General features: G+C 40.7%; 1 protein-coding gene across 1 annotated transcript in view; it reads left to right on the top strand.

Moving 5' to 3' along the window:
• The first annotated feature begins 10377 nt into the window (after window positions 1–10377).
• The window catches only part of SMAD1 (SMAD family member 1), a 42239-nt gene continuing 27263 nt past the window's right edge, over window positions 10378–25353 (top strand). The window contains exons 1-2 of the mRNA XM_075199155.1: window positions 10378–10614; window positions 21774–22330. Of these exons, the coding sequence (XP_075055256.1) occupies window positions 21931–22330 (400 nt within the window). The 5' untranslated portion in view covers window positions 10378–10614; window positions 21774–21930. The remainder of the gene's footprint in view (window positions 10615–21773; window positions 22331–25353) is intronic.

Here is a 25353-nt window from a genome sequence, read left to right as displayed (position 1 = left end):
GCAGTGGAGACTGGGAAAGTTTACCAGATACATGAGGAGTAAAGAGTCATCTTGAATACAGATGCTGGAGACCAGTGGGGATAAGTAACCCATGTTTACCTTGTTTTGATCTACTTGGACTGAGTATTTTTGTTACTAGTCAGGTAGGAAATAGATGGGGAGACCTGAACAATATTTTATAATACCCTTTTGTGGGACTGTAAAACAGTAACAAGGGTGAAGTGTAGGGAAAGATAGGGGATAGATGGCCCTCCCCATATGTACCCTTCTTCCCAAGGTCCATAAAGAGGTTAGCATAGCAGGGGATAAATCAGGTATCCATTACCACGCCGACTTTCTGAAAATAAAATTTTTCTTCAAATTAAAATAATTATGTATCCTTAAGTAGAAAGTGTTTTGCCCAAGTATACATCCTCTTTTATCTAGGACTTTTTAACTGCATCTAGCCACAATTTTTGATCTATAATCGTATATTAGTAGCAAACGTCTGCTGTTACAGGATAGAAATCGTCCTCCTGTCAGGTGCCGTCCCCGCTGTTCCCCTGCCATACGGGGATGAACGCCTGCTGCCTCTGGCCCGGAGCTCTCTCTTGCCTAGCAACAGGCGCGCTGTGGCTTCCGCCGGACCTCTCTGTCGGGCGCATGCGCCCTGCTCCGTTCCCCAGCAACGGGACGCTTCCCCTGCACATAGCGTGCCTCTCCTCTGCTCCTCCAATCACTACTCTGCTGCCCCTATTTAAACCTGGCTCTGGCGCCATTAGCGTGCCAGAGTAACAGGTTTCTGTCTCCAGCGTTTCCCTGCGATTGTTTCCTGTTGTGACCCGGCTCTCCTGACCATTCTCCTGTCTCCTCGTTCTCCTGTTGTGACCCGGCTTGTCGACCATCCTCCTGTCTGCCTGTCCCATATTGTTCCTGCGACCTTGGCCTGTTTGACTACCCGTTTGGATTCTCCTTTTGTACCTTGCATTACCGATTGGCTTGACCCGGACCGTCTGATTCTCCTTACCACTACACCAGTAACTGGCTAGTAGGATTGCGTCCTGCGTGCCCTGTGCAGCGAAGTCCAAACCTCCTTGCGGGGGTCCCTGGTGAACACCAGGGGTACGTAAGACTCCGCACCTGCTAGTTCAGTAGTGCTAATACTGGTGAGTGGCTTTCTACAACTCAAGTCTTTAGTAAGGCCTGCCAGTTTACTCTGGCCATGACGGACGGCACTGGGGAACCCTCTGCTCGTGACCTCCTCCTCCATTTGGCCCAGCGGGTGGAATAGCAAGAGACTAATCAGGCTCAACTTCTTCAGTGTATCCAAGGGGTGGTATCCCACCTGGATTCCCTGCATGGTCCTCTGAATCTTCCACAGGCAGCAACTCCAGTCGCACCTCCTCCTAGTGTGAATGCTGCTACTTCCAGGAGCCTACGTATACCTGAAAAGTATGATGGTAACCCCAAGGGATGTCGAGGATTCCTTAGGAGTTAACCCTGCTGCACTGGTTATCCCTGGCACCTGGGTGTTCCCTATGTATACTTGTCTCTCCCAGCATTCATTGCTGGTTATTGATGTTACTCTCTGTTGTCACATCCTGTTGTTACTTGTTCCTGCCTTCTGATATACTTCTGGTTACCTGCTGCTTGGGATCTGTCCATACCTCCTGCTTCCCTGCATTAGCTGTGTACCTGGTGGTTTCTGCAAATTCATTTTACCTCCTGCTTCCTGCATCAGCTCTGCATCTGGTAATTACTACAAACTCATGATTACCTGCTATTTGTACGTCTCTGTAAATAAACATAGAGTGTTTTCACCATATTCGTGGCTCCTAGCTGTATTCCTGTATTTAACCGTTACAATCTTCCTGCTAAACTGGACGAGGTAGTTTCACTTAGCATCAAAGTGGACATTCGCCAACAGGAACGCTCTCTGGAGAGAGACAAAGGCCGCCGCCTAAGTTCGTTTAGCTCCTCACTTCCAGTCTTCGGCTCCTCCGGCCGAGGAGCCTATGCAAATTGGTCATTCCCGTCTCTCCCGGGCAGAAAGAGAAAGCCGAATTAAGAACCGTCTCTGCCTGTATTGTGGGGAGTCCGGCCACCTGCTATTAACCTGTCCTAAGCGACCGGGAAACTCCACCTCCTAGGCAATAGAAGGGAGGTTGACCTAGGATCGTTTCCATACTCCCTGTTCTTTCAAGGATACCAACTTCTTGATGCCAGTTACCCTTAAGTCTACGGATGTCTCCCTGGAATATTCCGCCTTTGTGGATTCTGGATCCGCAGGGAACTTCATTTCCGCCACTCTTGTGTCTAAGCTCCGTATACCCTATCATCCGTTGCCTCAACCGTTGGCTCTCACTGCAGTGGATGGTAACCGAGTCAGCAACGGTTCCATCACCTGTATTACTAGTCCTGTCCGGTTTCAGGTAGGGGTTTTTCACCACGAGTGGACCAAGTTCCTGGTCATTCCTCAATCCGTCAATTCAGTCATCTTGGGTGGTCATTCCTCAATCCGTCAATTCAGTCATCTTGGGTTTGCCCTGGCTCAGAACTCACTCCCCTCAACTTGATTGGCTTCATGCCCATGTATCCTCCTGGGGTGCTTCTTGCTTTAACAGATGCCTCTCTAAGGTGCACCCACCTGCCTTGTCTTGTGCTTTCCTCTCAGTCTAAGCTTCCGGAGCCTTACTTGGAGTTCCTTGATGTTTTCATCAAATCTGCCGCTGAGTGTCTACCTCCACATTGTGCTTGGGATTGTCCCATCGAACTCATGCCCGGCAAAACCATCCACAAGGGCAGGGTTTATCCGCTATCTTTACCGGAGACCAGAGCCATGTCACAGTACATCTCTGACAACCTTCAGCGAGGCTTTATCAGAAAATCCTCCTCTCCCGCGGGGGCCGGATTCTTCTTCATCAAAAAGAAGGACGGTTCCTTAAGACCCTGCATTGATTACCGTCGCCTTAAAGCAATTACCATCAAGAATCGCTACCCTCTCCCCCTTATAACAGAACTGTCTGATCGCATCCAGGGTGCCAAGATCTTCTCCGAACTTGACCTCAGAGGAGCTTACAATCTGGTGTGCATTCGTAAGGGCGACAAGTGGAAAACAGCCTTCAACACTCGTGATGGGCACTACGAGTATTTGGTGATGCCCTTTGGGCTCTGTAATGCCCCCGCTGTTTTCCAGGATTTCGTCAACGAGATCTTCAGGGATCTTCTTAACCATTCTGTGATCGTCTACCTGGACGATATCCTAGTCTTCTCACCTGACCTGCGCTCTCATCGCAACCATGTTAAGACTGTTCTCTCCCATGTCCGGAAACACTCCCTGTATTGTAAATTGGACAAATGCCTCTTCGAATGTCCCCAAGTTCCCTTCCTCGGCTACCTGGTTAGATGCCTCCTCTGTGGGAATAGGGGCTGTCCTGTCCCAAAAATCTTTGTCTGGTTCCTTTGAGACTTGTGGATTCCTCTCCAAAAAAATTTCCGGTTGTGAATTGAATTATGGGATTGGAGAGGAGCTGCTAGCTATCAAGATGGCACTTGAGGAGTGGCGTTACCTTCTTGAGGGTGCGCTACACCCTGTGACAGTAATGACCGACCACAAGAATCTAACCTACCTCCAGAAGGCACAATGTCTCAATCCCCGCCAGGCTCGCTGGTCTCTTTTTTTTTCCCGTTTCCAACTCACCCTTACCTTTCGTCCTGGATCTAATAATCTCAAAGCCGATGCCTTGTCCAGATCTTTTGACAATGCCGACTCCCTGGTTCTTCCGGACAACAAGACCATTCTTAACCCCGTTCAAGTGGTGGCTCTTACCAAATCTACTACGGTCTCTCCTCCACCTGGACGCTCCTTTGTAAATCCACATCTCCGTTCCAAGTTGCTGTGCTGAGCACATGAATCTAAATTCGCAGGTCATGCTGACTACAAGAAGACTAAGGAATTCCTCTCCAGATACTACTGATGGCTTTCCCTTGGTTCTGATGTACACAAGTTCGTGTCGGCCTGTTGTGTATGTGCTCGTCACAAGACTCCCAGACAGAGGGCCTGATTCATTAAGGATCTTAAATGAAGAGGATCCTTATTTCAGTCTCCTGGACAAAACCATGTTACAATGGAAGGGGTGCAAATGAGTGTTCTGTTTTGCACATAAGTTAAATACTGACTGTTTTTTCATGCAACACACAAATACTTGATAGCTTATTTGTACACTGAAATGAAAAGTTGATATTTGTGTGTTATATGAAAAAACAGTCAGTATTTAACTTATGTGCAAAGCAGAACACTCATTTGCACCCCTTCCATTGTAACATGGTTTTGTCCAGGAGACTGAAATAAGGATCCTCTTCATTTAAGATCCTTAATGAATCAGGCCCAGAGTCCTACTGGTCTTCTACTTTCTCTTCCCATTCCTGACTCCCCTTGGATCAGCATCACCATGGACTTTATCAACGATTTACTTCAAAGCCATGGCTATAACACCATCAGGGTTGTGGTAGATCGATTCTCCAAGATGTCCCATTTTATTCCTTGCAAAGGTCTTCCTTCGGCTCCTCAGCTCGCAAATCTGTTCCTACAGAATGTGTTCTGTCTCCACGGGTGTCCTCAGGAGATTATCTCCGATCGTGGAGTACAATTCGTGGCTAAATTCTGGAGAGCCTTCTGCACTAAACTTGGGGTCAAACTTAAATTCTCGTCTAGTTATCACTACCAGACTAATGGACAGACCGATGTTTTCCGCAATGTTTTTCTTCTGAATACCAAGCCTCCTAGAGTGACCTTCTCTATTGGGCAGAATTTGCACATAATAATCTCTTATACTCCTCCTCGGGCTATTCTCCTTTTTTTACTGTCTACGGAAGACATCCTACTCCCCCCCTTCTTATCAGAGGCTCCGGCATCAACAGTTCCCGCAGCCGATTCCCTCATCCACGACTTTTCGCAAATCTGGACCAAAGACACAAGCCAAACACTCTATGTCCGCTCAACGGTACAAAACGGCTGCCGATCGCCATCGAAGAAATCTACCTGTCCTGAAGGTAGGAGACCGCGTTTGGCTTACTACCCGCAACCTCCGACTCCGGGTTCCCTCCATGAGTTGGACCATTTGCTATCTCTCAAGTTATTAATCCAGTCTCCTTTAAACTCTCCTTACCTCCTTCCCTTAGGATCATCCATAACATTTTCCACATCTCTCTGTTAAAACCTCTAGTCCTCAACAAATTCTTCAAAGAACCAGTCATCCCTCCACCCATCAAAACCTCTCTGGGTGACGAATTTGAGGTAGAGAAAATCCTGAAGTTCCGCTCTATTCGTGGCAACTCCCAGTATCTGGTACATTGGAAGGGCTACGGCCCTGAGGAGAGATCCTGGGATCCGGAGGCTGATCTTCATGCTCGTCTCCTTGCTGAATTTCTGGAGAGGACTAACCCTTCTTTGAGGGAGAAGGGAGGGGGTACTGTCAGGCGCCGTCCCCGCTGTTCCCCTATCATACGGGGACGGACGCCTGCTGTCTCTGGCCGGAGCGCTCTGTTGCCTAGTAACAGGCGCGCTGCGGCTTACGCCGAACCTCTCCGCATGCACCCTGCTCTGTCCCATTGCCTAGCAACGGGAGGCTTCCCCTGCATGTAGCGTGCCTCTCCTCTGCTCCTCCAATCGCTACTCTGCTGCCCCTATTTAAACCTGGCTCTGGCGCCATTAGCGTGCCAGAGTAACAGGTTTCTGTCTCCAGCGTTTCCCTGCGATTGTTTCCTGTTGTGACCCGGCTCTCCTGACCATTCTCCTGTCTCCTCGCTCTCCTGTTGTGACCCGGCTTTTCGACCATCCTCCTGTCTGCCTGCCCCATATTGTTCCTGCGACCTTGGCCTGTTTGACTACCCGTTTGGATTCTCCTTTTGTACCTTGCATTCCCGATTGGCTTGACCCGGACCGTCTGACTCTCCTTACCACTACACCAGTAACTGGCTAGTAGGACCGCGACCTGCGTGCCCTGTGCAGCGAAGTCCAAACCTCCTTGCGGGGATCCCTGGCGAACACCAGGGGTACGTTAGACTCCGCACCTGCTAGTTCAGTAGTGCTAATACCGGTGAGTGGCTTTCTACAACTCAAGTCTTCAGTAAGACCTGACACCTCCCATACAATTTTTTGTAATCTCTTTATGCTATTTTTTACGTCCTCGAGATATGATTTGTTGTAAATGATAACCGATTAAGTTGCAACAGATTTGATTCTATAGAATTTGTTCCTGCTATGATCGACCTGCCAGGGGGATTCTTTTCTTTCTTATGTTCTTTGTATAGTACATAAATAATAGGGACTTTTGGATTTGTTATTTTAAGGAACTCTAATTCATCCATACTTATCATTCCCTTTTCATGTATTTCTTAATTAACTTATTAAAGTAATACTTTATTATTTCCGTAGGATAATCAGTTCTTGATATATCAGACCATTATGTAGTTATCTATATATCTCTATGATATATTCCCCTTTAACCATTATAACAATTGCTCTGCCCTTGTCGGTGGACTTAATAACAATATTTGGGTTATATTGTAATGTTTTTAAGGCTTCTCTTTCCTCTTTCATGAGATTAATACATTAACTGGACAATATTTTAATTTTTCTAGGTGTACATACAATTATGTATACAAACCACAAAAGAGAAAAGTGCCATAGTGTAGTATCTGTAACTTAAATTAATTTTAAAACAGTTATGTAATTCATAATCGCATACAATAAAAATAGATCAAAAGAGGATTTATCCATATGGAATATATAGGTAAGTCAATGTAAGGACATCTTCAACAGATAATATGGTCAGATAAGAAACTCAAAATCTTCAGAACATCAGAGTACTCTCCAGCTGCAAAAAAACAGAATAAAGTAGTATTGTATGTTCTTAAAGCATATTAGAATAAAAAGATAAAAAATAAAAGTGCGTAACAGAGATCAGTATTTAATACAACAACACATAGATTATTTGTAAAGCTTTAACAAAGGAAAGTGCCAGATTTTAACATTTCCAAAAGGTTTTAATTCCACATAAAAGATAATATGAGTACAATATCCATACATCCAGTAAAAGACATCAGGGCTTTTCTGCAATTTCATCAATCAAAATGTCAGAAAGTCTTGTATATACAGTATATTAATAAATGGTCCACTCAAATTTACACAATTTAGGTTGAGGTGGTATCATAATGCTACTATGAACCATAGAATAGGATGACTCTATGTTAGTATTGTCCTGTTAGATCCAGATCTTCTCCTCTTGTGCAATATTCGGGAATTGTTTTTTCAATAGTTAACCTCACTCAGGAGAAACAGAGATCTACTGTATATTCTGTGTATATTATTATATGATTGCGCAATTTGCAGTGGGATTCAATTTACTGATGACCAAAACTCCGACAAGACTTACCCCGACTACTTGATGGCGACGCTGTCATTCCCGGCACACTTATAATTTCTACCATTACCCCCTTAACAACAGCAATAATAGAGTCGTGTCGCGCAGCGAGGTCACTTTCTCGTGCCGAGATGTTCAGTGCTCACAATACTTGGAAGTCAGTTTTACAAACAGTATGAATTATAAGTGTTCCGGTAATGGCAAATGGGCAGCATGGTGGCTAAGTGGTTAGCACTTCTGCCTCACAGCGTTGGGGTCATGAGTTCAATTCCCGACCATGGCCTTATCTGTGTGGAGTTTGTATGTTCTCCCCGTGTTTGCGATTCTAGCTATCATTTATTTAGTACATTCTACAAAATGTTAGCTAGAATCTGAATGGTTACTATAGGCAACATCTCCACTTTTCAAACCCGCCAGAAAACTCTCAGCTTGATACATTTACCCCCCGGACTTTGATTTTTTATTACTACAGAGATGGGGGGGGCTCTTTGTTATTATGCCACAAAGTGTCTGGGGTCTGATTTTCTTATTATTACAGAAATTAGGGGGAAGGGTGTATAAAGCCACTTGAGATCTATGGCCTGCTTCATGCCCTGTTTCTTCACTATGAGCTCATCCATATTAATTAGTACTACAGTGCTGTCATCTATACATTATTACTTGTATAGAAACAATAATCCTCCATATGCAGACTGAATCGAGACAATGCTATGCATCACGGTGGCGTAGTGGTTAGCACTTCTGCCTTACAGCACTGGGATCATGAGTTCAATTCCCAACCATGGCCTTATCTGTGAGGAGTTTGTATGTTCTCCCCGTGTTTGCGTGGGTTTCCTCTGGGTGCTCCGGTTTCCTCCCACACTCCAAAAACATACTAGTAGGTTAATTGGCTGCTATCAAAAATTGACCCTAGTCTCTTTCTCTCTGTCTGTCTCTCTGTGTGTGTTAGTGAATAAGTTCTTTATACAGCGCTGCGGAATCAGTGGCGCTATATAAATAAATGGTGATGATGATGAATGGCAGCGTCGCCCTGAAGTAGACAGGGTAAATCTTGTTGGAGCTTCGGTCATCGCACAACCGTACCCAACCCATATTGAAATATTATTTATTCTGAGATTAGTATTAATAATCTGTCTCAGCTAAAATCGTAGCATGCTTAGTAATATCTGTAAGAGAATCATCTAAGTTTTTCAAGTAAGCATAATATTTCTATGAGATCTGGGGTCCCCCTAAAATGTAGTTGGCTGTGCTGATTAATGAAGCATAAGTATAATTTATTTTGTGCTTGTTACTTGGTATCTTGTTAAGATTGCTGTATTTAATTATCAATAGTATCACACTGTCTCTGCTGAACTCCGTATTTTTGGGATTGTATCAGGCTCAGTAGTGGCCGTATATGGATTATACCACCACCTGAGCTTTACAAAGCTGTGAAATCCGAAAACCACATATATAGTAACTGACTATACTAAGCCTCGAGGTAGCAATCCCGTATTCTAAATCTCCACTGTCTTATCTATAATAAAGGATTATCAAAAAAACACCTTTTTGTATCAATACAGTGTAGGACATGGTAACACACTCACTTTCCATGACAATGTGCGTTTCGCTGCATGATGCTTTTTCAAGGAATCTTACAGTAAAACAGACATTGGAGTGTACACTGAGTATGTTAGCGTGTCCAACACTGTATTGGCACAAGGAGTACAATTACATTTATTCATGTTTATTCATGTTTGCCTTATAAATAAACAATGATGATGACTTTTGTGAAGTACCCCCCTACAAACGCATTGAGCAACCATTTGTGAGTTTAGGAGGTAATGCACATATATAAAAGCAAAAACATAATTTCACAGCCCTAGCTATGATCACTTTTGGACCATCTGCTTAAGTAATAACAGCATTTATATGTAAATAAATCGTGAAAGGTGATATTGCGTCATTCGTTTTCATGCGTCACAATTGTAGCTTTTAATTTTTTTATTACATTAGTAGATTTGCCCTTATATGTGTACTTGTGTTATTTAAATATCTTGTCTCACTGGACATAATCGTGCTTTTCCATGTTGGCATTTCTGCACCTAGCTGGTAATCAGCAAGGAACACCCCTGATCTGCCCGCTCCTCCCATCAAAAGTTTGCAAACTTGTAGTTGGCACCATCTTTAGGTGCTAATTCAAGCACTTTATCCACATAAACTGGTTCAACTATACAACAATAGGCATATGTCACAAAATGGAGCCTGGTCTAATGGGATTATAATAGCCCTTAATGTAAAGCCATAACTATAGCATAATGCTTTACTACACGTTTTAGGGAAAATGAAATTACTAGTAAACATTTTACATGCAAAAAATGTTGAAAAACATATAGCTACATTTAGAAAAATAAATTATCTATTTATAGAGAGGGAGATAGATAGATGGATAGATAGAAACAAATTTATAAAGAAACTACAACCAGCGCAGATGGTTGTCGTTTCTTTACATTTATCTATTGTGGACTTGACCTTACTCATTTCCAGCTGCACTTTTCTCCAGATACTTTAATTAATTTTTACATATTAGAGCGCCTGATATCATTTGTTTTTTTTAGAAACAAATTTATAGCAATCCTATTACATACTTGCTTTGATGACAAGTTACATTAAGTAAATCAAATATCCAGTTTATATTAAAAAATAGAGGCTGTATTATATACATACATTAACATACAAAGTATGCATCAGTGTGCATTACTTCTGCAACACGTATATGAGATTTAGCTAAATATATAAAAGTGTGCAAAAAACTATCAGCTGTCTGCCATTCTCCACGTTCATAAACATATAATAAAAATAAAATAGAGGAGCACCTATGATGTTTTTCTTGAACTGTGTGTGATAATTGTGTACAAGGCAGGACTATGTGTAACTATGCTGTATCCCCTCCCCCTCTAGTTTCTTTTAAGACGGGTCCCTGGGCGGCCGTTCGCCGTGTGCTCGGAGTTGCGCTTTGCAGACGGTCCCTGGTCGGGGTGTGTTGTGTATTGGCAGTGGGGCGGCTCCGACTCCCTGACGCCAGTGAGACCAGATCAATCTAGGCAGCCGGGGAGAGAGGAGGAGGAGGGAGCCTCACATCCCGGGCTGCAGGAGGCATGCGATCCGCTCGCTGCATAGTGACCAACCGACCAGCGGCAACCCGGTGACTGCTCGGACGGCTCGGCAGCAGGTAAATGGACGGGGAGGTGTACGCCGAGCGGTGCGGCCAAGTATAGTGCGGCCTCTGTCCGAGATCCCACTTTACAAGGACTTTATTGTGTGTTGCCGGCCGGGGAGCGCACACTGGGGCCGGGGGATTATATAGCGCAGCTGTTATACTGACGGGCGGTGACCCGCCGTCCCGATCTCCTGCACAGCCGGGGGGTCCCTCGTCTCCCCAGCGCCTGTGGGGCCCGGGCAGGGGAGCGGCGCACTGCTCCCAACCCCACCATGGAGCTCTTCGCCCTGACACTGACTTCCCGGGAGCCTGTATCCTGCGGCGGCCGCAATGAGTCCGCCCCGGGATAGTGGGAACTTTTCCTCGCTCAGGATCCTGGAAGAGGGAGGGGGCAGCATAATGGCGCCTGCAGTGCACAGAAGCCTCTGTCTCCCCCTGTATCCAGCATCCAGTCCCAGCACACTGCCCTCTCCTAGGACTCGCACTCCTTTGTCTCTGTCAAATGTTAGGAAGTGTTTGTTTGTTTTTATTTTTTTAGAATAGTTGCTGTTTAAAGTAAGTTATAAAATTAGGCGATAAATATGTCTCGTTGGGGGAGGGGTAAAGCTTTAGCACGTTAATAAAAAGTGAAATCCCAGATCTTAGTGGTATATTCAGTGTTGTGTTTCTGGTAACCCGCTTCTGTCTTGTAACACAAGTGGTAACAGTTGTTTAGTCAGATGTCCAATAGTATTTTTTATCAGTTTGTAACACTTTTGTGTCCCTCCAGGCAGGATCAGCGAGTGACTGCAGCCTGAGCATACTGTTAGAGCTGCTTGTGTTCTTGGTACCTCTATATTCCAGAGGACAGTATAAGAAAGTACTGTCTCCTTTTTCTTGTCAGACAGATGTGTTTGTCTGTTGCATCAGTCAGGAAGATCTCTCAGATTCTCCCTGGAGAAATGTTTGTGAGCTCCTTGGCTGCTGGAGCTTTGGTTACTATGGCACTCATGAGGCCTTTAGCTTTTGTGAGGTTGTAGTCTAGTTATCCTGAACCATTTAGTCTCCTGAGAAAATTGCTTGAAGGCTGGATAGTTATCCTGAGGGCGCAGGATGTCCTTGCCTTGGTGTGTTTAGGTATTAGACATGTAACTGTTTAATATTAATCTGCTGGTTCTCTGTGTATTAAAACAAGGCATCTTATTTACTCTGTTTTCCTAGAAGGCTGTTTATAAGCTCTTAAGGTCCTGTATGGTTTGACATGTCTGATATCACAATGTATTGAGTAGATGCTGTTCGTTTCTGTGTATGTTTTGTGGCGTTCGTTAAGTAAATGTTTAAATCTGTTACCCTTATATTAAGACAAACTATACTGAGAAAATTTCACAATTATGCTTGAGGTTATTTTCGATTATGCAGCCGTCAAGAAGTTTAAAGGGTTACACATGGCCGAAGTACTAAGCAAGTGTGAAAATCTCAATTTATTAAAAAAAAGAAAGAAAAGTCCTTCCAGGTAATCACTGATTAGTAAGGCACACGTTTCATGCTAATCTAGGCTATGGGTAAGAACAACCCATGCTTTCATTTATTGTGCAGCCTTAAAGGAACTGTGATGTCTAGTGTGGATGATGACAAATGACATCCCGTAAGCCTGCAGTGTAAATATTTTGTTAGGTCATAGTCCCAAGTACTGCCACTTGTTAGTCATTAGTATGTGTCAGTATTTTTCGGAAGCTGAAAAAAGACCACTAAGGCTGTCCTTTTTATGTAATTGCTCTAATGGAAATGTTTAGTCAGACATTACTATTTTTATACAGCACCAACAAGTTCCATAGCACTGTACAACTGGAAATGTGTTCAGGATATATATTCCTGAATATTGCTGTGGGCTTGTTCTGTTTACAACTCTGATCATTGTATGCATTAAATGGAATACAAGAATCATTATTAATTTCCATGCTCAGTTGCAGGTGAACAATGAGTTATAGATGGCTGCATCTCTTGTTTTCCTTGAAATAGTCACACACAGTTAGAGATATAGATAAATGTCTTTTTTCTTTTTTAAAACTGGTTTTATTAGATTTTAAAATAATTGTGCCTGGGAGAAATCATGTAATCAGTGTTATGACACTTCAGGGGGCCACTGATCTAGAGGTCTTTTTGAATTTTGTTTGATCTTTCTTAAGTTAATAGGTTAGTGTTTGTGCACTATTCATGCTCCTGTGGTACATGACGTACCTTGAACGCTGCCTATTGGCCCTTCCAATAGTGTACAATAACTCTATGAAGAATGCATGTACAGTTTACATAAATGCTGGATGTATTATGGATGTAAGGCAATGGGAAATGCTGCCCTGTTCTATCAGCACATATTTTCAGAGTTCAGTAGTGGTTTGAAGTGACTGTTGAGCTATGTTCACAAAGTTGTGAATACGGTTGAGATGGGGCATACCACATGACCGTTCAAAGCCCACCTGTGAGCCGTGACCTGTTTAACAGGTTGAATTAAATTCCGTTCTGTGGATCAGTGTTTCCCAGACTTCTTGGTGTCTTGGAACAGATGTCAAATGAGTGTTCGTTACATCAATTTGTGTATATATTCTAAGCCTGTGTGACTGGCTTTGCAGGCCAGGTATACAAAGCTCAGTGGTAAGGGCCTACCTACACTCTTATCTTAAACCAAACACATCTCCTTCCAGCTCATTGTAGGGGTTCAACCTCCCCCTCAAAACATACTTAATACAAATGGCTGAACATGAAGTGTGGAGGACTTTGCTGAGATGACAAACGTTTTGTATCCGATACACCTCTTTACTTGAACCATTGAGAATTTTTTCTATAGATTATAATGTTGGTTGTAAATATTTCTCCTTTTGCAATGTTCCTTGTGTGCAGTTTTCTATGATGCTCCAAATTGATCTCGCTGTGTAGAACTGAAGCAGTTGTTCAATGGTTGGTATATACCCAAGGGATTTCTTATCCAGAAAGCTGTTAGCCAAAAGGTTTTAAAAACCATAAATAAAGCAATGTTCAGTAATGTCAAACACACACTGGGTAGGAACACTTCTAAACAAGACATGTTTTTTTAAAAAAAATATAACTTAGTGTATTTTAAGCATGGAACTCAATCATTGGTGTAGGTCTTGCACTCCCTGAGAGATTTCAGGTGTATCTTTATTTTTTGGGGGAAAAAACTTTTTAATGGCCTCATTCATCATAGAGGGGGGCTGCTTGATATCCTCGCCACTGCATGGGCCAGGCAGGTATCTGTGGAGGATTCAAGAGCATATAGCCAAGTCCCCTTTTGATTTGGCTGGAACAGCTTGTGCATAATTTGAAAGCAAAATACCCCAAGGAACCACATTCTGTTTTACTCCTAGTATTCAATGAGGTCTCTGGAAAATCTGTTTGGTTGGCTGACATGACAATAGCTATGTCCAACTCTCCTTGTCTGAGCTTTCTGGCTTAGATCTGATATGTCTCTTCAAAATTTAATTTGTATGTAATAAATAACATGTGGTGGTTGAGAGTTTATTTGGTAAAAGTAGGTGAAATTGTAGCAGATTCAGATGTTACAAAACAGATACTTCTTTCTTTGCCATTTTGGTCATATACATGGTAACCTGTTGGATTAAGAAGTCCTGGCAGTAGGAGGTTTTATCGCCCTGTATGTCTTCTCAATCAAAACCTTGTGTCAATGTTTTGAACTCTTTAAAGCTAATCAAATTAAATAAGTTTCAAAATTGAAATGATTGGCTCCAAAATTAGTCGTCTTTGCATCCATTCAGTTATCAGATTCCTGAGGGTAGAAGTTTTGGTGGATCCCACTCTCCTATTTCACCTACATTAACTGCCTATTTAGGGAGTCTGGGCTTCTGCCCAGAAATTGTATCTATCAAGATACACTGGTGCTCTGGGAAAACTCAAAGCCTTTTTAGGAGATGGTCAAGAATAATTTCCAAAGGAGAAACCTGGAGAATTCTACCAGCTCCTGAGAAAAAAAAAAAGCACAAACATTAACTCTCCTAAATGGAATTCTTAGGAGAGTTGAATTATTGGAAAAGGTGATGAATGTGCTTCTGCAGAAAAGGAAATGGGTGAATAGTAAAGTATATCTGAGAGGGTTTTTCTGAGCTCCAGAGAGCCTGTAAAAACTTCATCTGACAGTTATATTGCGCCAAAAAATAACCACGCCTTCTCTCCTTGTATAAAAGGACTATTGGCCCTTGATAAGGACCAATCTAACATCTCTACTATCAAATTGCCCTTTGTAAGCTATCGCATCCACCATACAATGTAATGTACATGTTACTGAAATGGTTACGTGGTCTGTTAGGTATTGTGTGATCAAGTACCTGAGACAGAATCATTCCATGGAGAAAGGATTGCCATTTGGTCTTGGTCGAGGTCATTCACAGACAGTCTGTTGCTATGGATCTTGCAGCAAATAATTCTAGTATATAAAATTGTCTTCTTGGATGTTATGGAAATTCCCTGGGAAAAAACTACTAGGCCATAAAGTCTTTACAAATTCCCAAAGAATAAGTTACAATAGTGGGGAGTTTTCTATTTTTGCATTATAGAGACTGTCATTTCCATGCTCTCAAACTGTTAGTACTTCCAAGTGGTGCATAAAACTGCTTCTCAATCTGTGTAGCTTTATCCAGCTAATGGAGGTCTCAACTAGCCCTTATAAATAATGTAAGCAGTGTCTAATGGAGATACTCTAGGGAGGGAGGAAAAAGCATCATTACCAGACTGTTCAAGATGCTACAGATCTCTGATTGATTTATAGCACTGATCTGGTGCAAAATGATCCATCAGGGTGAACAGGGTCATTTGGGAAAAGTGTATTATGTGAGCCTATTAGTTCAGTAATCCTTGTTAAGCCACATTAAAAAGGCAACTGAATGCATGATCTGTGGAATAATGCTTTCTCATTTGATAAGTCTATGGGACACTTGCTTTTGATAAACATCTCTTGGTTTCTAAATGTAAAAATTCCTTGTTCACTAAAATTATTTTATTTTCCCTCGCCCTCTGACAATTATTCTACAATGTTGCTTGTTGATGGAAGGAGTGACTTGAAAATAAAACAAATTTAAATGGTGTATTTTTCTGTCAATCAGGAAATGTGATATTTTCCATAAACAGGCGTCTGACTACTGTGCCAGCTACATCCGCTTCCTTTGCTAGGATAGTCCCCCAATGTTTTGTGCTGACTTATATCACTGGTATCTTAAATATGCGTGTGGTCCTATTTACTTAATCTGAACTTTTTGTTTTTATTCGAAAATTACCATGAATTGTATTTGCCAAATCACATTTTAGTGAGAAACTTGGCGTATTTAGAATATTTTTTGTATTGTGTGGGGTTTTTTTTGTTTTTTTTGGGAATCTCCACTTTTGTTTGGTGCAAAATGTAGTTTTAAGGGAACAGAAAAGAGTTTCTAATAAAAGACAAATTGAAAAGCAAATATTTGCTTGATTCCCCACCCCAAATGGCATTGCTCATCTGGCACTTAAGCTACCTAGGCTGACCTTGAATCCATGGGCAGATACCGAACATTAGCTTTAAAATGCTGAGCTGTTTTGCAGATACATCCATCAACTTTGCTAGCAATATTGTGCTGGTTGTGTAAGGCAGCTGTGTTCCTCTGTAATTGAATTCTGTTTTTAATGATGGGTGACTTGACTCTTTCAGGAAATACAAGAATTGTACATGCAGACCACTGCCTTCTGGTTACATATAAAGTGTGTGCTTAGTTTGTGTGTGTGTAGAAGTATATATGTGTATATCTATCTCAAACATCTTAGAAAATCTTGGCAATCTTAAAAATGAATGAGGAAAGACCTGCCAGGTCCCGTAAGGTTTATAATGCCTTGAGCCCCTTAGTAACTAGGAAAAAAACAAACAAAAACGTGCAATGTTGAGAACCACTAGATTCCAACTTCCCGTTTTTCTAGGTCCTCTCTGGACTGCCGCCATCTTAATGACTTCAACACTGAGTACTTAATATTCACAGTGTCCACTAACTCTTGTGCATGATCGTTGAGCTCTGCAAATAACCATTTGGCTTGAAAAAGTGAGGTTGGGGCGGAATAGAAATTAGAAGTGCCCAGAGACAATGCTACAGCTTTAAGAGCTGTAGAGTCCTCATATAATTACAGTGCAGGAGATCTTTACAAGCTTTGAGCTCTTAAATGAAGCTGCAGGGGGAAATAAAACACAGAAATATTTATATACTAATCCATGTTCAGTTTATAATATCAATATAAAAGTAATACACCCCCCCCCTCAAAAAAAAAAAAAGTACCCAAAAAAGTACCAGCTGTATATTTTTCACAAATTTCACTAGTGTGCAATACTTTTACTATTTTAAAATAAACAGTAAATTACCTTATTTTAAATAAACCTAAGAAAAAAAGTCTGCATACATACAAAAAAAAAAAACTTTACTTTAAAATGTATACATGTAAGTAAACATTTTGGGAACTTAAGATCATTTAAAGGAAAGTTTTAAAGTGCCATCTGTGATACCAAATAGCCTCTGCTATATCTTAATGTCTGAGTTAAATAATATTTCTGAAACATTTGTTTTCGCGAAGCATGTCCACCATGCTCCTTAGGAGGTGCTTCTAATTAAGCAGGCAGTTGCAGTGACCACTTTGCAGTCTTCTTGTGCAGAAATGTTAATTAGTTGGCTCTTGCCCTGGCAGTACCAGTACCATGCCTGCAGAATCTGCTTTTTGATCTTTGAGATCCCATCTGGATCTGGAAGGAATCAACAGATATCTGAATTGTGGGGGCGTAGTATTTAATTGTTTACAAAGCTACAGTAGAATGCCAGAGTAATTGAACAATGTATCTTACATTAATGTTTCATATCCAAAAACTTCAGTTTTATGGTTCAGTAATTGTGGTGGGAAAACCTTTTTCTATTCACGCCAGTTTACTTACTGTGTCTATACCTACACACGAATCCCTAAGTGAAAAGGGTTCTTCACAGTATGGGTAGTGGGCGAGTCTATGGGATGTTCTACCACTGTACTCGGTGGCAAAATTGGACATCTTTGCAAAACAGACAGTAAGACTACTATAGATAAAATAGTGTTAATCCAGAAAGCTGCCAACTTGTCTTCATGTAGTTAAGGAAGGTTTAATGTCCACCTTGCCATCAGGCAAACATTGGAAAATGCTTTATTTTTGCCTTCATTGGGATCAGCTGGCTAAAGGCTTGGTGTATAAATGGTTGTTTGATGGATTTTTTTTTTTTTTTTTTTTATCCTGTCAAAATAACTAGCCCTGTTGAAAGTCATTGCTGTCAGCTTCTCTAACTCTGAAATTGCTATTAAAAGAGGGCAATAGATTGCACTCGGCTGCATATCAAAGGTGTATATATTGCTAAATAAATATCAAGTTAAGGTACCTTAACTTTTTTATATTTTTAATAAATACTCTTGTGAATATTGCCTTTTCACAATGTATGATCTTAATTTTACTGAGGCAGCGCTCAACACATACCATGCACCTAATGTTTGGTTAGGCAACCATATTTTTTGCATTTCTATGCAGGTTTTTTTTTTTTCCTGTTTTTTGTGTTTAGTTTTTTTCAGTGGATTCTTTGCGGCCTCAGGAGAGATTGTTACACCTCATATGACTGACTGTCTTAACTCTGCATTAGAATTGTTCACACCTTCTTTAAGGAAAGGGATAGATTCTTCTGGGTTGTAATTATTGGGGGCGCTGCTCCAAGCAGGATAAAGTAAATTTAAATTTCTGTTGTCTAAGCTTCTGCATTGCCTAGAACATCCTGCAATAAATATATTGAACTCTTAACCCATAATGCATGTTATGGTATTAGTTTACGGAATACATCCGTTGTTAAGGAGAACTCTAACGTCTTATAATAGCTCACCATAGCATGAATATTTAAGAATATAATCTATTGTAAACCTATAGCAGTAATCTAAAAACCCCAAAAAACAAAATGTACCCATAATGCTTTACAAGTCACTATCCATGCTGATTAATACGGACTCTGCATGCACACCTTTACCATCTGTAGACTATTAGTAAAATTAGAAAGTGCCATACAACGACAGCATATCCTATGTGGCAGGGTACCCTATGATTATTGGATCGTCTAAAGATGTAATGATGCAGCATTTAGAAGTTGACTTCTAATAAGTAACTTACTTGCAGTTCAGTCGTGTGCAACACAAGTTATAACGTTTTATAGTGTTTTATGAATGTGTAGAACATATTAAACACATCAGAACTGACCTTTATCAATAGTATCTAAAAAAAATAAAAAAAATAAAAATATATATATATATTTTTTTTTTTATTTCTCCACCTCCTGAGCATAGAACAACATTCATACCTCAGACAATAATGCAACTGCAAAACACTGGTATAAAGTCAGGCTTTCAGAGGTTTGACTAACATTTCAAAGTTGGAAAATCATAAAATAGGACCAGTGTCACTGGTTCCAATATTTGTTTATTTATTTAAAGACAAACAATGTTTGTTTTAAATCAACAGCTGTGAAGGTACTACATGAGCACTAAACATTTCACACTAGTGTCCTACATAGGGCTGCCGTATTGATTGTTTGCCAGTCCTCTCCCCTTCTATTCATCTACATATGTAATTAAATGTAAGCAATCCCATCTATGCATCTTCGTCCTTAAACATGCCAGCAGACCGCCAACTTCTATGGAAAGTGCTCTGTGTTTAACAGAGCTGTTCATAATCTAATGGAAAACCCTGTCCTCATTTTCCTGCACACATCGTGTACACATTGGTCTCCCTCCCTGACTTTTTGAACTATCTCTGGAAAACAGGTGTTGTGTTTTACAAAAAAATGCACATCTGTGTGGGTGTGTATGTCAAGAAGTACAAAAGCAGGATAGGCACTATATATAGAGCTGTCTAATTGCATAATTTAATCGGGTCCTCTACAACGGAAAGGCATCCATACTGCCCTCAGGCATCAAAGGAAACATCTTTCCAAGCTGTATCCTTTTGCAGAGTAACACACGGTTCCACACCACACGCCCAATTGTTGAACCCCTCCACTGGGAAGAGTTAGGAATTTTGTTCTTTTGTGTCTTTTAAACAAGCACTTCCTCCATTATTTAGGCTGGGTGTTAGGGATGGCCTAGTCCAGACAAAGGCCAGCTGATTCCACCCCTTCCCGCCTGGCGGATTTTCATATAGAAATTGTGAAGCCTTTCATAAATCGGATTTGAGCCTTCATGTTTACTTAATATAATTGTTTTCATGACATTACATAGTAAACAGCCCATAAAGTTTATGTATCAATGCATTAAATGGAGATGGTTGCATGGGCAACTCTTGCATATTTCCAGCTAAACATGCACCATCTGTATTTGCCTTTTTTTATTTGTTTTTTAAAACAACCTTTTACTCTGAGAATTGCTTGACTTTAGCTTGGTGTCTTTAGTAAACAAAATAGTTTTAAATGGCTGATGTGAGTAGAATCCTCTGTATATTTACATGAGCCATTTAAAACTTTTTGTTCTCTACAGTCACTCCAATCATCTAAACACCAGCCTTCTAAATTACAGTTTTGAGCATTGGGTTACACTGTTCTGTTTTTGTCAATATATGACCATTATCTTAGGTAAAAAGTGGGGGAAAAAAAGAAGAATCTTTGCAAAGTCTGTTTTAACTCTATAACAGCCATTGAAACGTATGCTATTAAGGTAACCTCCGTATTCAAGAGAATTTGGTTGAGCTGTGAGCCAACAGCTCTGCTTCATAATGTGTATGTTCAGAGAACAATAGAATTGCAGTAGCAAGTTGTTTCCTGAAACAAGATACAGTGAATTTTGTGATTTGCAGTATGTTTGCAAGGAACACCCTCTTTTACAGTTGCTGCAAAATTTATAAGTCAGACCTAACAGTGCACCAAAAACTGGCCACTCGGTAAACACACTTTCTGACAAATTGCCTTTCTTAGGGGCACAAAGTCACATTGCTTTTAGAAAGTGTTTATATGCTTTAAAAATGCAGAGTAGTCTAACTTGTTAAAGGTCTTTCTTTTTGCACTGATTTGAAATATGCTGGTCCACTCTACAAGAGGCTTGGATGGCATGCCATTTTAATGTTTCCTCTATTCACTAAGCTAGTCTGGCACAAACTGTATAAAGAGTGGCTAACTAGTAGTAGAGCTTCTCATTTGTAATACAGACAAAATATAGAAAATGGTACATGTGCTCTTGGGAATGTCATTTAAAGATGGCAACCATTCACATACATTGGCTCTTAATGCCTGTCTGAGGTATAGGGAGTGAGTCAGGAATCAAATGGTTCAGTTTTCTTGCTCCATTATCATGGCGCTCAGTGTACAGCTAATGCAAAGACACTAATGTCTTCTGCATTAGAAAGAGTGTTAATGTCACATCAAGACTGAGGTCTGGATGAGACCTTAATTTGGTAAAGTAAAAAGTTATATTTGTGGCCTTGTAATTGGAACGGAAGTCTGCATATTGCCCCCAATTGGTGGGTAATGGGTAAATTTTAGACTGATGTACATGCTAATAAGCTCCTGAACTGCTGCCTGGTCTATATTTAATATGTAGATCAGCACGGGCATAAAACTGGTCACTATGCAGTTGGCCTACACTGTACGCTTGCTGTCTGTCCCTCTCTGTGGGGGGAGGATGATTGGTGGTTTTATGTGTGGTTCTTGCCTTTCAGGCCATGAGTAGAATTTAACAAAACGACATGACAGAAGACTTCTTTGTAGGTTCAAAATTTGAGGCTGCAAGAACAATGCTTTGTTTCTATTTTTCTGTATTTTCATGAAATGGCGTTATATTGTCATATGCGACTTGTTCTGTTTTATCCAAAAGCAGCGCTCACTAAATCATGTTGCAAATGCAGATTCGTTTGTGATTCATTGAATGCCAATGTGCATCTGAAATATGTCTCATATTGATATGATGAAGTAAGTGAAACTAAGAATAGCACAAATAGAGGGGAATAAGCTGACCTCTGAGTAAAGGTCACCACGTTCTCAGGGGGGTGGTGTGTTCACTGTGGATGTATGTTGTGCAGCAGCCAATATGTTCAATGCTCTTGGATGCTGCCAGATGATGAAACCTCACATCTGGACTTCAACCCCTCCCTAACTGATATATACTCTGTTCCCCTTTAGATGCTGCTGCTCTGCTGGGAAATATAGGCTGTGACTCCTGCGCTGGAAAACTATCTGCTAGCTGAGAAGCAAGCAAAGGAAACGGCAATAATCTCATACGGTTGGAAGAGGCCATTTTTACGGACACGCATCTGTGACCTATTCTGTGCTAGTCACAATGAATGTGACCAGCTTATTCTCTTTCACTAGCCCAGCAGTGAAGCGATTGCTTGGCTGGAAACAGGGAGATGAGGAGGAAAAATGGGCTGAAAAAGCAGTTGATGCATTGGTAAAAAAGCTGAAGAAGAAGAAAGGTGCAATGGAGGAGTTGGAGAAAGCTCTAAGTTGTCCTGGGCAGCCCAGTAACTGTGTCACTATTCCCCGTTCCCTGGACGGCAGGTTACAAGTCTCTCACCGAAAAGGCCTCCCACATGTAATTTACTGTCGAGTGTGGCGTTGGCCAGATTTGCAGAGCCATCATGAACTGAAACCCTTGGAGTGCTGCGAGTATCCATTTGGCTCTAAACAGAAAGAAGTCTGCATTAACCCTTACCACTACAAGAGAGTGGAGAGTCCTGGTAGGTAACTGAATGTGCATGCAAAGGCCTAACACATCAGACTGAATATCTTCTAGACTGTTAGCCATTATCTTTGGAGCACGTGTAACGCTCTGGTGGCAGAAAGTAGGTTAATAGTTTGACTATCCATTGAGACATTTTGGTTGTAAAATGCCAAACTGAATCTTGTGAACAGAAAACCTTTATTACATATGCTGGTCAGAATCTAAATTGGTATACAAACTTGTTCCTGTTTCTAAAATTCCAAGAAGCTCTGGGGTCTTAGATGTAGGAAAATATCCTGGATATCTGCCCATGAGATTCCTTTGACAAGCCAAAATATGTTTAAATGGGAATGTGGGTATATGTTGTACATTTTATGTTTTAAGCTGCAGTTAAAAACAAGTTGTGAAACCTAACGGTGCTTCATCGGGTGTTTATAATTTCACGTGTCATGACTTCATAGGTATGTCCTAGTGTTAGTGTAACCTCAGTATTAAGGGTCAAATAAAAATGTCCTGTGAGTCAATTCCTTAACAGGTGACTAAAAAACATTCACAATGGTCAATAACAAACAAAGTGCATTTTGTATAATTATCAATTAAAATGCATGACATTGGTATCACCTTGTATATATAAACTAGAATATAGATGCACTTCAATTAAAACGTGTATTTATACACTGTTTAATGTCCTGTAAATAAAACCTTTGTGACTTACATCGAGCTTCAAAATACATAACCAAATATACGTGTATATGTATAGGGTTATTCAAATATTTGATCATTTTATTGTAGATGATTCGAAAACATAGTATCATATGAGTAAACGCCATGAACTTAATGAAACAAATACTTGCATAATCATTAGTGTAGAAAAAAAAAAGGCACCTCAAGTCCTATTGTCTTGCTAAACTCATAGGCAACATTGTACCGATTTCATACCTTAAATCTGACATGGAAGCTTAACTCAGATTGTGTGTGTATATGTAGAAGAGGTTATTTTGCACAGTTTGTAAATAATAAAGTCCGTTTCAGTTTAATTAAACTGTATAAAGCTCTCCTTGCGATACTTATTAACAGAACATGATTTTATTTTATTCTTGTACCTCCTTTTCTAGAGTACTGCTAATTCATCCTGCTGCCCTTACTGGGGTCGCCTTTGTTCTTCAAGTCTGATTTTCTTGTGGTACCATTTCCCTGCATAGGTGGCAAAGTATCAGTTATCCAAAAAGAGCAGGAAGTGAATGGTGCCTCTTTTGCATTGGAGTAGGTAATTGGTCTCTCCAGTGCCATATCATCACAAGCTTGTTAAAACCAATTGTGAAACCCTTGGCTGTCAGTTTGGCTCTAGTCACTGTGTGACTTGTATTTTTGAGCAATTTTGTTTTTTGCTTCCTATAGAACTTAATTGTAGATAATTTTTTTAACTTTTATTTGCATTATTTTCACTTAGGTGAGGATTTCTCAAGTCTTATAGGATTAATGGAAAATACATTTTTAATTTTTTTTTTTTTTTTTTTTATGTTTAGTTTAGCTGGGCAGCTGCCTATAGTCATGGATGTTGGAGAGTAGTACACAGTTTGGCTATTTAAAGCCCTCTTTCCTGCTGTGAATTCCAAAAACCACAAGTGGATTCTGTTTTGATACTCTGGATTTCAGTTAAAAAAAACAGTTTTACAGAAATAGTACAGCCCAATTTAAAATTGTAATGTAAATTTAATATAGGTTAAAATTGAGATCTGCCATAAAACTGTTCCTCTCTCTCAGCCTATGAAGCTTGCTGTGATTTGGGTGGGGGCTGGTGATGTGAGGATAAACTGCTCCAAGGGCCCATGCTCTGCTCTCTTGCAGTGGGGCCCAGTGACTGCTAGTTATGCACCTGGCTGTTGGCTTTAAATGGTCATCTGCCCACACTGAGTATTGAAAGCTGAAGCATTGATGTAACAGGGATGTTTCTCAGGAGCACACTGAGCGTTCTCCTACCAAATACATGGGTTACTCACACTCCAATAGTCATGAATAATCAGAACTTGCCCATTAGATGGTCTCCCTCATGCAGACATGGAGAAAACAAATAAAAGTGAATATAGAAAAGACTATACAGCTAGAATACAATGAGCTTAATTATGTATTTTCTGTCTGGATACCTGTTTTAACATAGTGATATGAATACTTTATATTTTCTCAACTGTTTTACTTTATTCTATTTGTACTTGCCCTCCTGCAACTCTTACTAACACATTTGCCTAATGGCTTAATCAAAGGCTTTCTAAAGCTAGGCAGAGATCTTTATTTAAGAAGCCACCTGCTAAGCTACATATGAAATGGGTGGTTGTACAGAATGCAAACTGTATATTTATTTAAGAGATTTGAATACATCCAGAGAATTTTTAAGGAGTATTTAAATTGAATTTTAAAGGTCAATCAAAAAACTGTAATTTCATATATGAAACTTTCCACTGTAAGTAATGGTGACATTCATCCCTTATTACAAATAGTTTCGGAAAGGCCTTTAGACAGTGCCTAACATGGTCTCATTTTGTGACACAAGTAGAGCAATCTGTACCCATCCTGTCACACGGACTCTGGCTATGCACTGGTCCAAGACGAATATATCCTGGGGAAGCTTCACCTTCCTGGAATGGTGATATTGAAACCTTTGCCAGTTAAGAGTCCGTAAAGCAATAATGTCCATTACTGAACAAAATGGTTCTGTATAGTACCCTCTTTAAAGTGCTACATCATTGATAAAGTTTTTTTGGGTGTTTTTTTTTTTTATTTAAAAATTGAATTTGGCAAACCAAAAACTTAATTTCTGATAGACCACCCTGTTTAGTATAATACGGCGATGACTATGGGTCTGGCTTCATTCAAAGCCTTTATAATTCTACAGCAAGTAGTTGGCTAGCCAAGTAGTAATGTGTGGCATTTGTACTGCTGGCAGCCTCCCCTGCCACCCGCATTATGTCAACATTGGCAAAGGACTGTTCAGATTTTGCCTTCTGTTCTAAAGGAGGTATGCTCAGAAACCTTTTCCAGACC

Source organism: Mixophyes fleayi, chromosome 1, assembly GCF_038048845.1.
Source record: "Mixophyes fleayi isolate aMixFle1 chromosome 1, aMixFle1.hap1, whole genome shotgun sequence".
Classification (NCBI taxonomy): Eukaryota; Metazoa; Chordata; class Amphibia; order Anura; family Limnodynastidae; genus Mixophyes; species Mixophyes fleayi.
The sequence above is the reverse complement of the archived record's forward strand: the minus strand, read 5'-3'. Positions and strand labels throughout refer to the sequence as shown.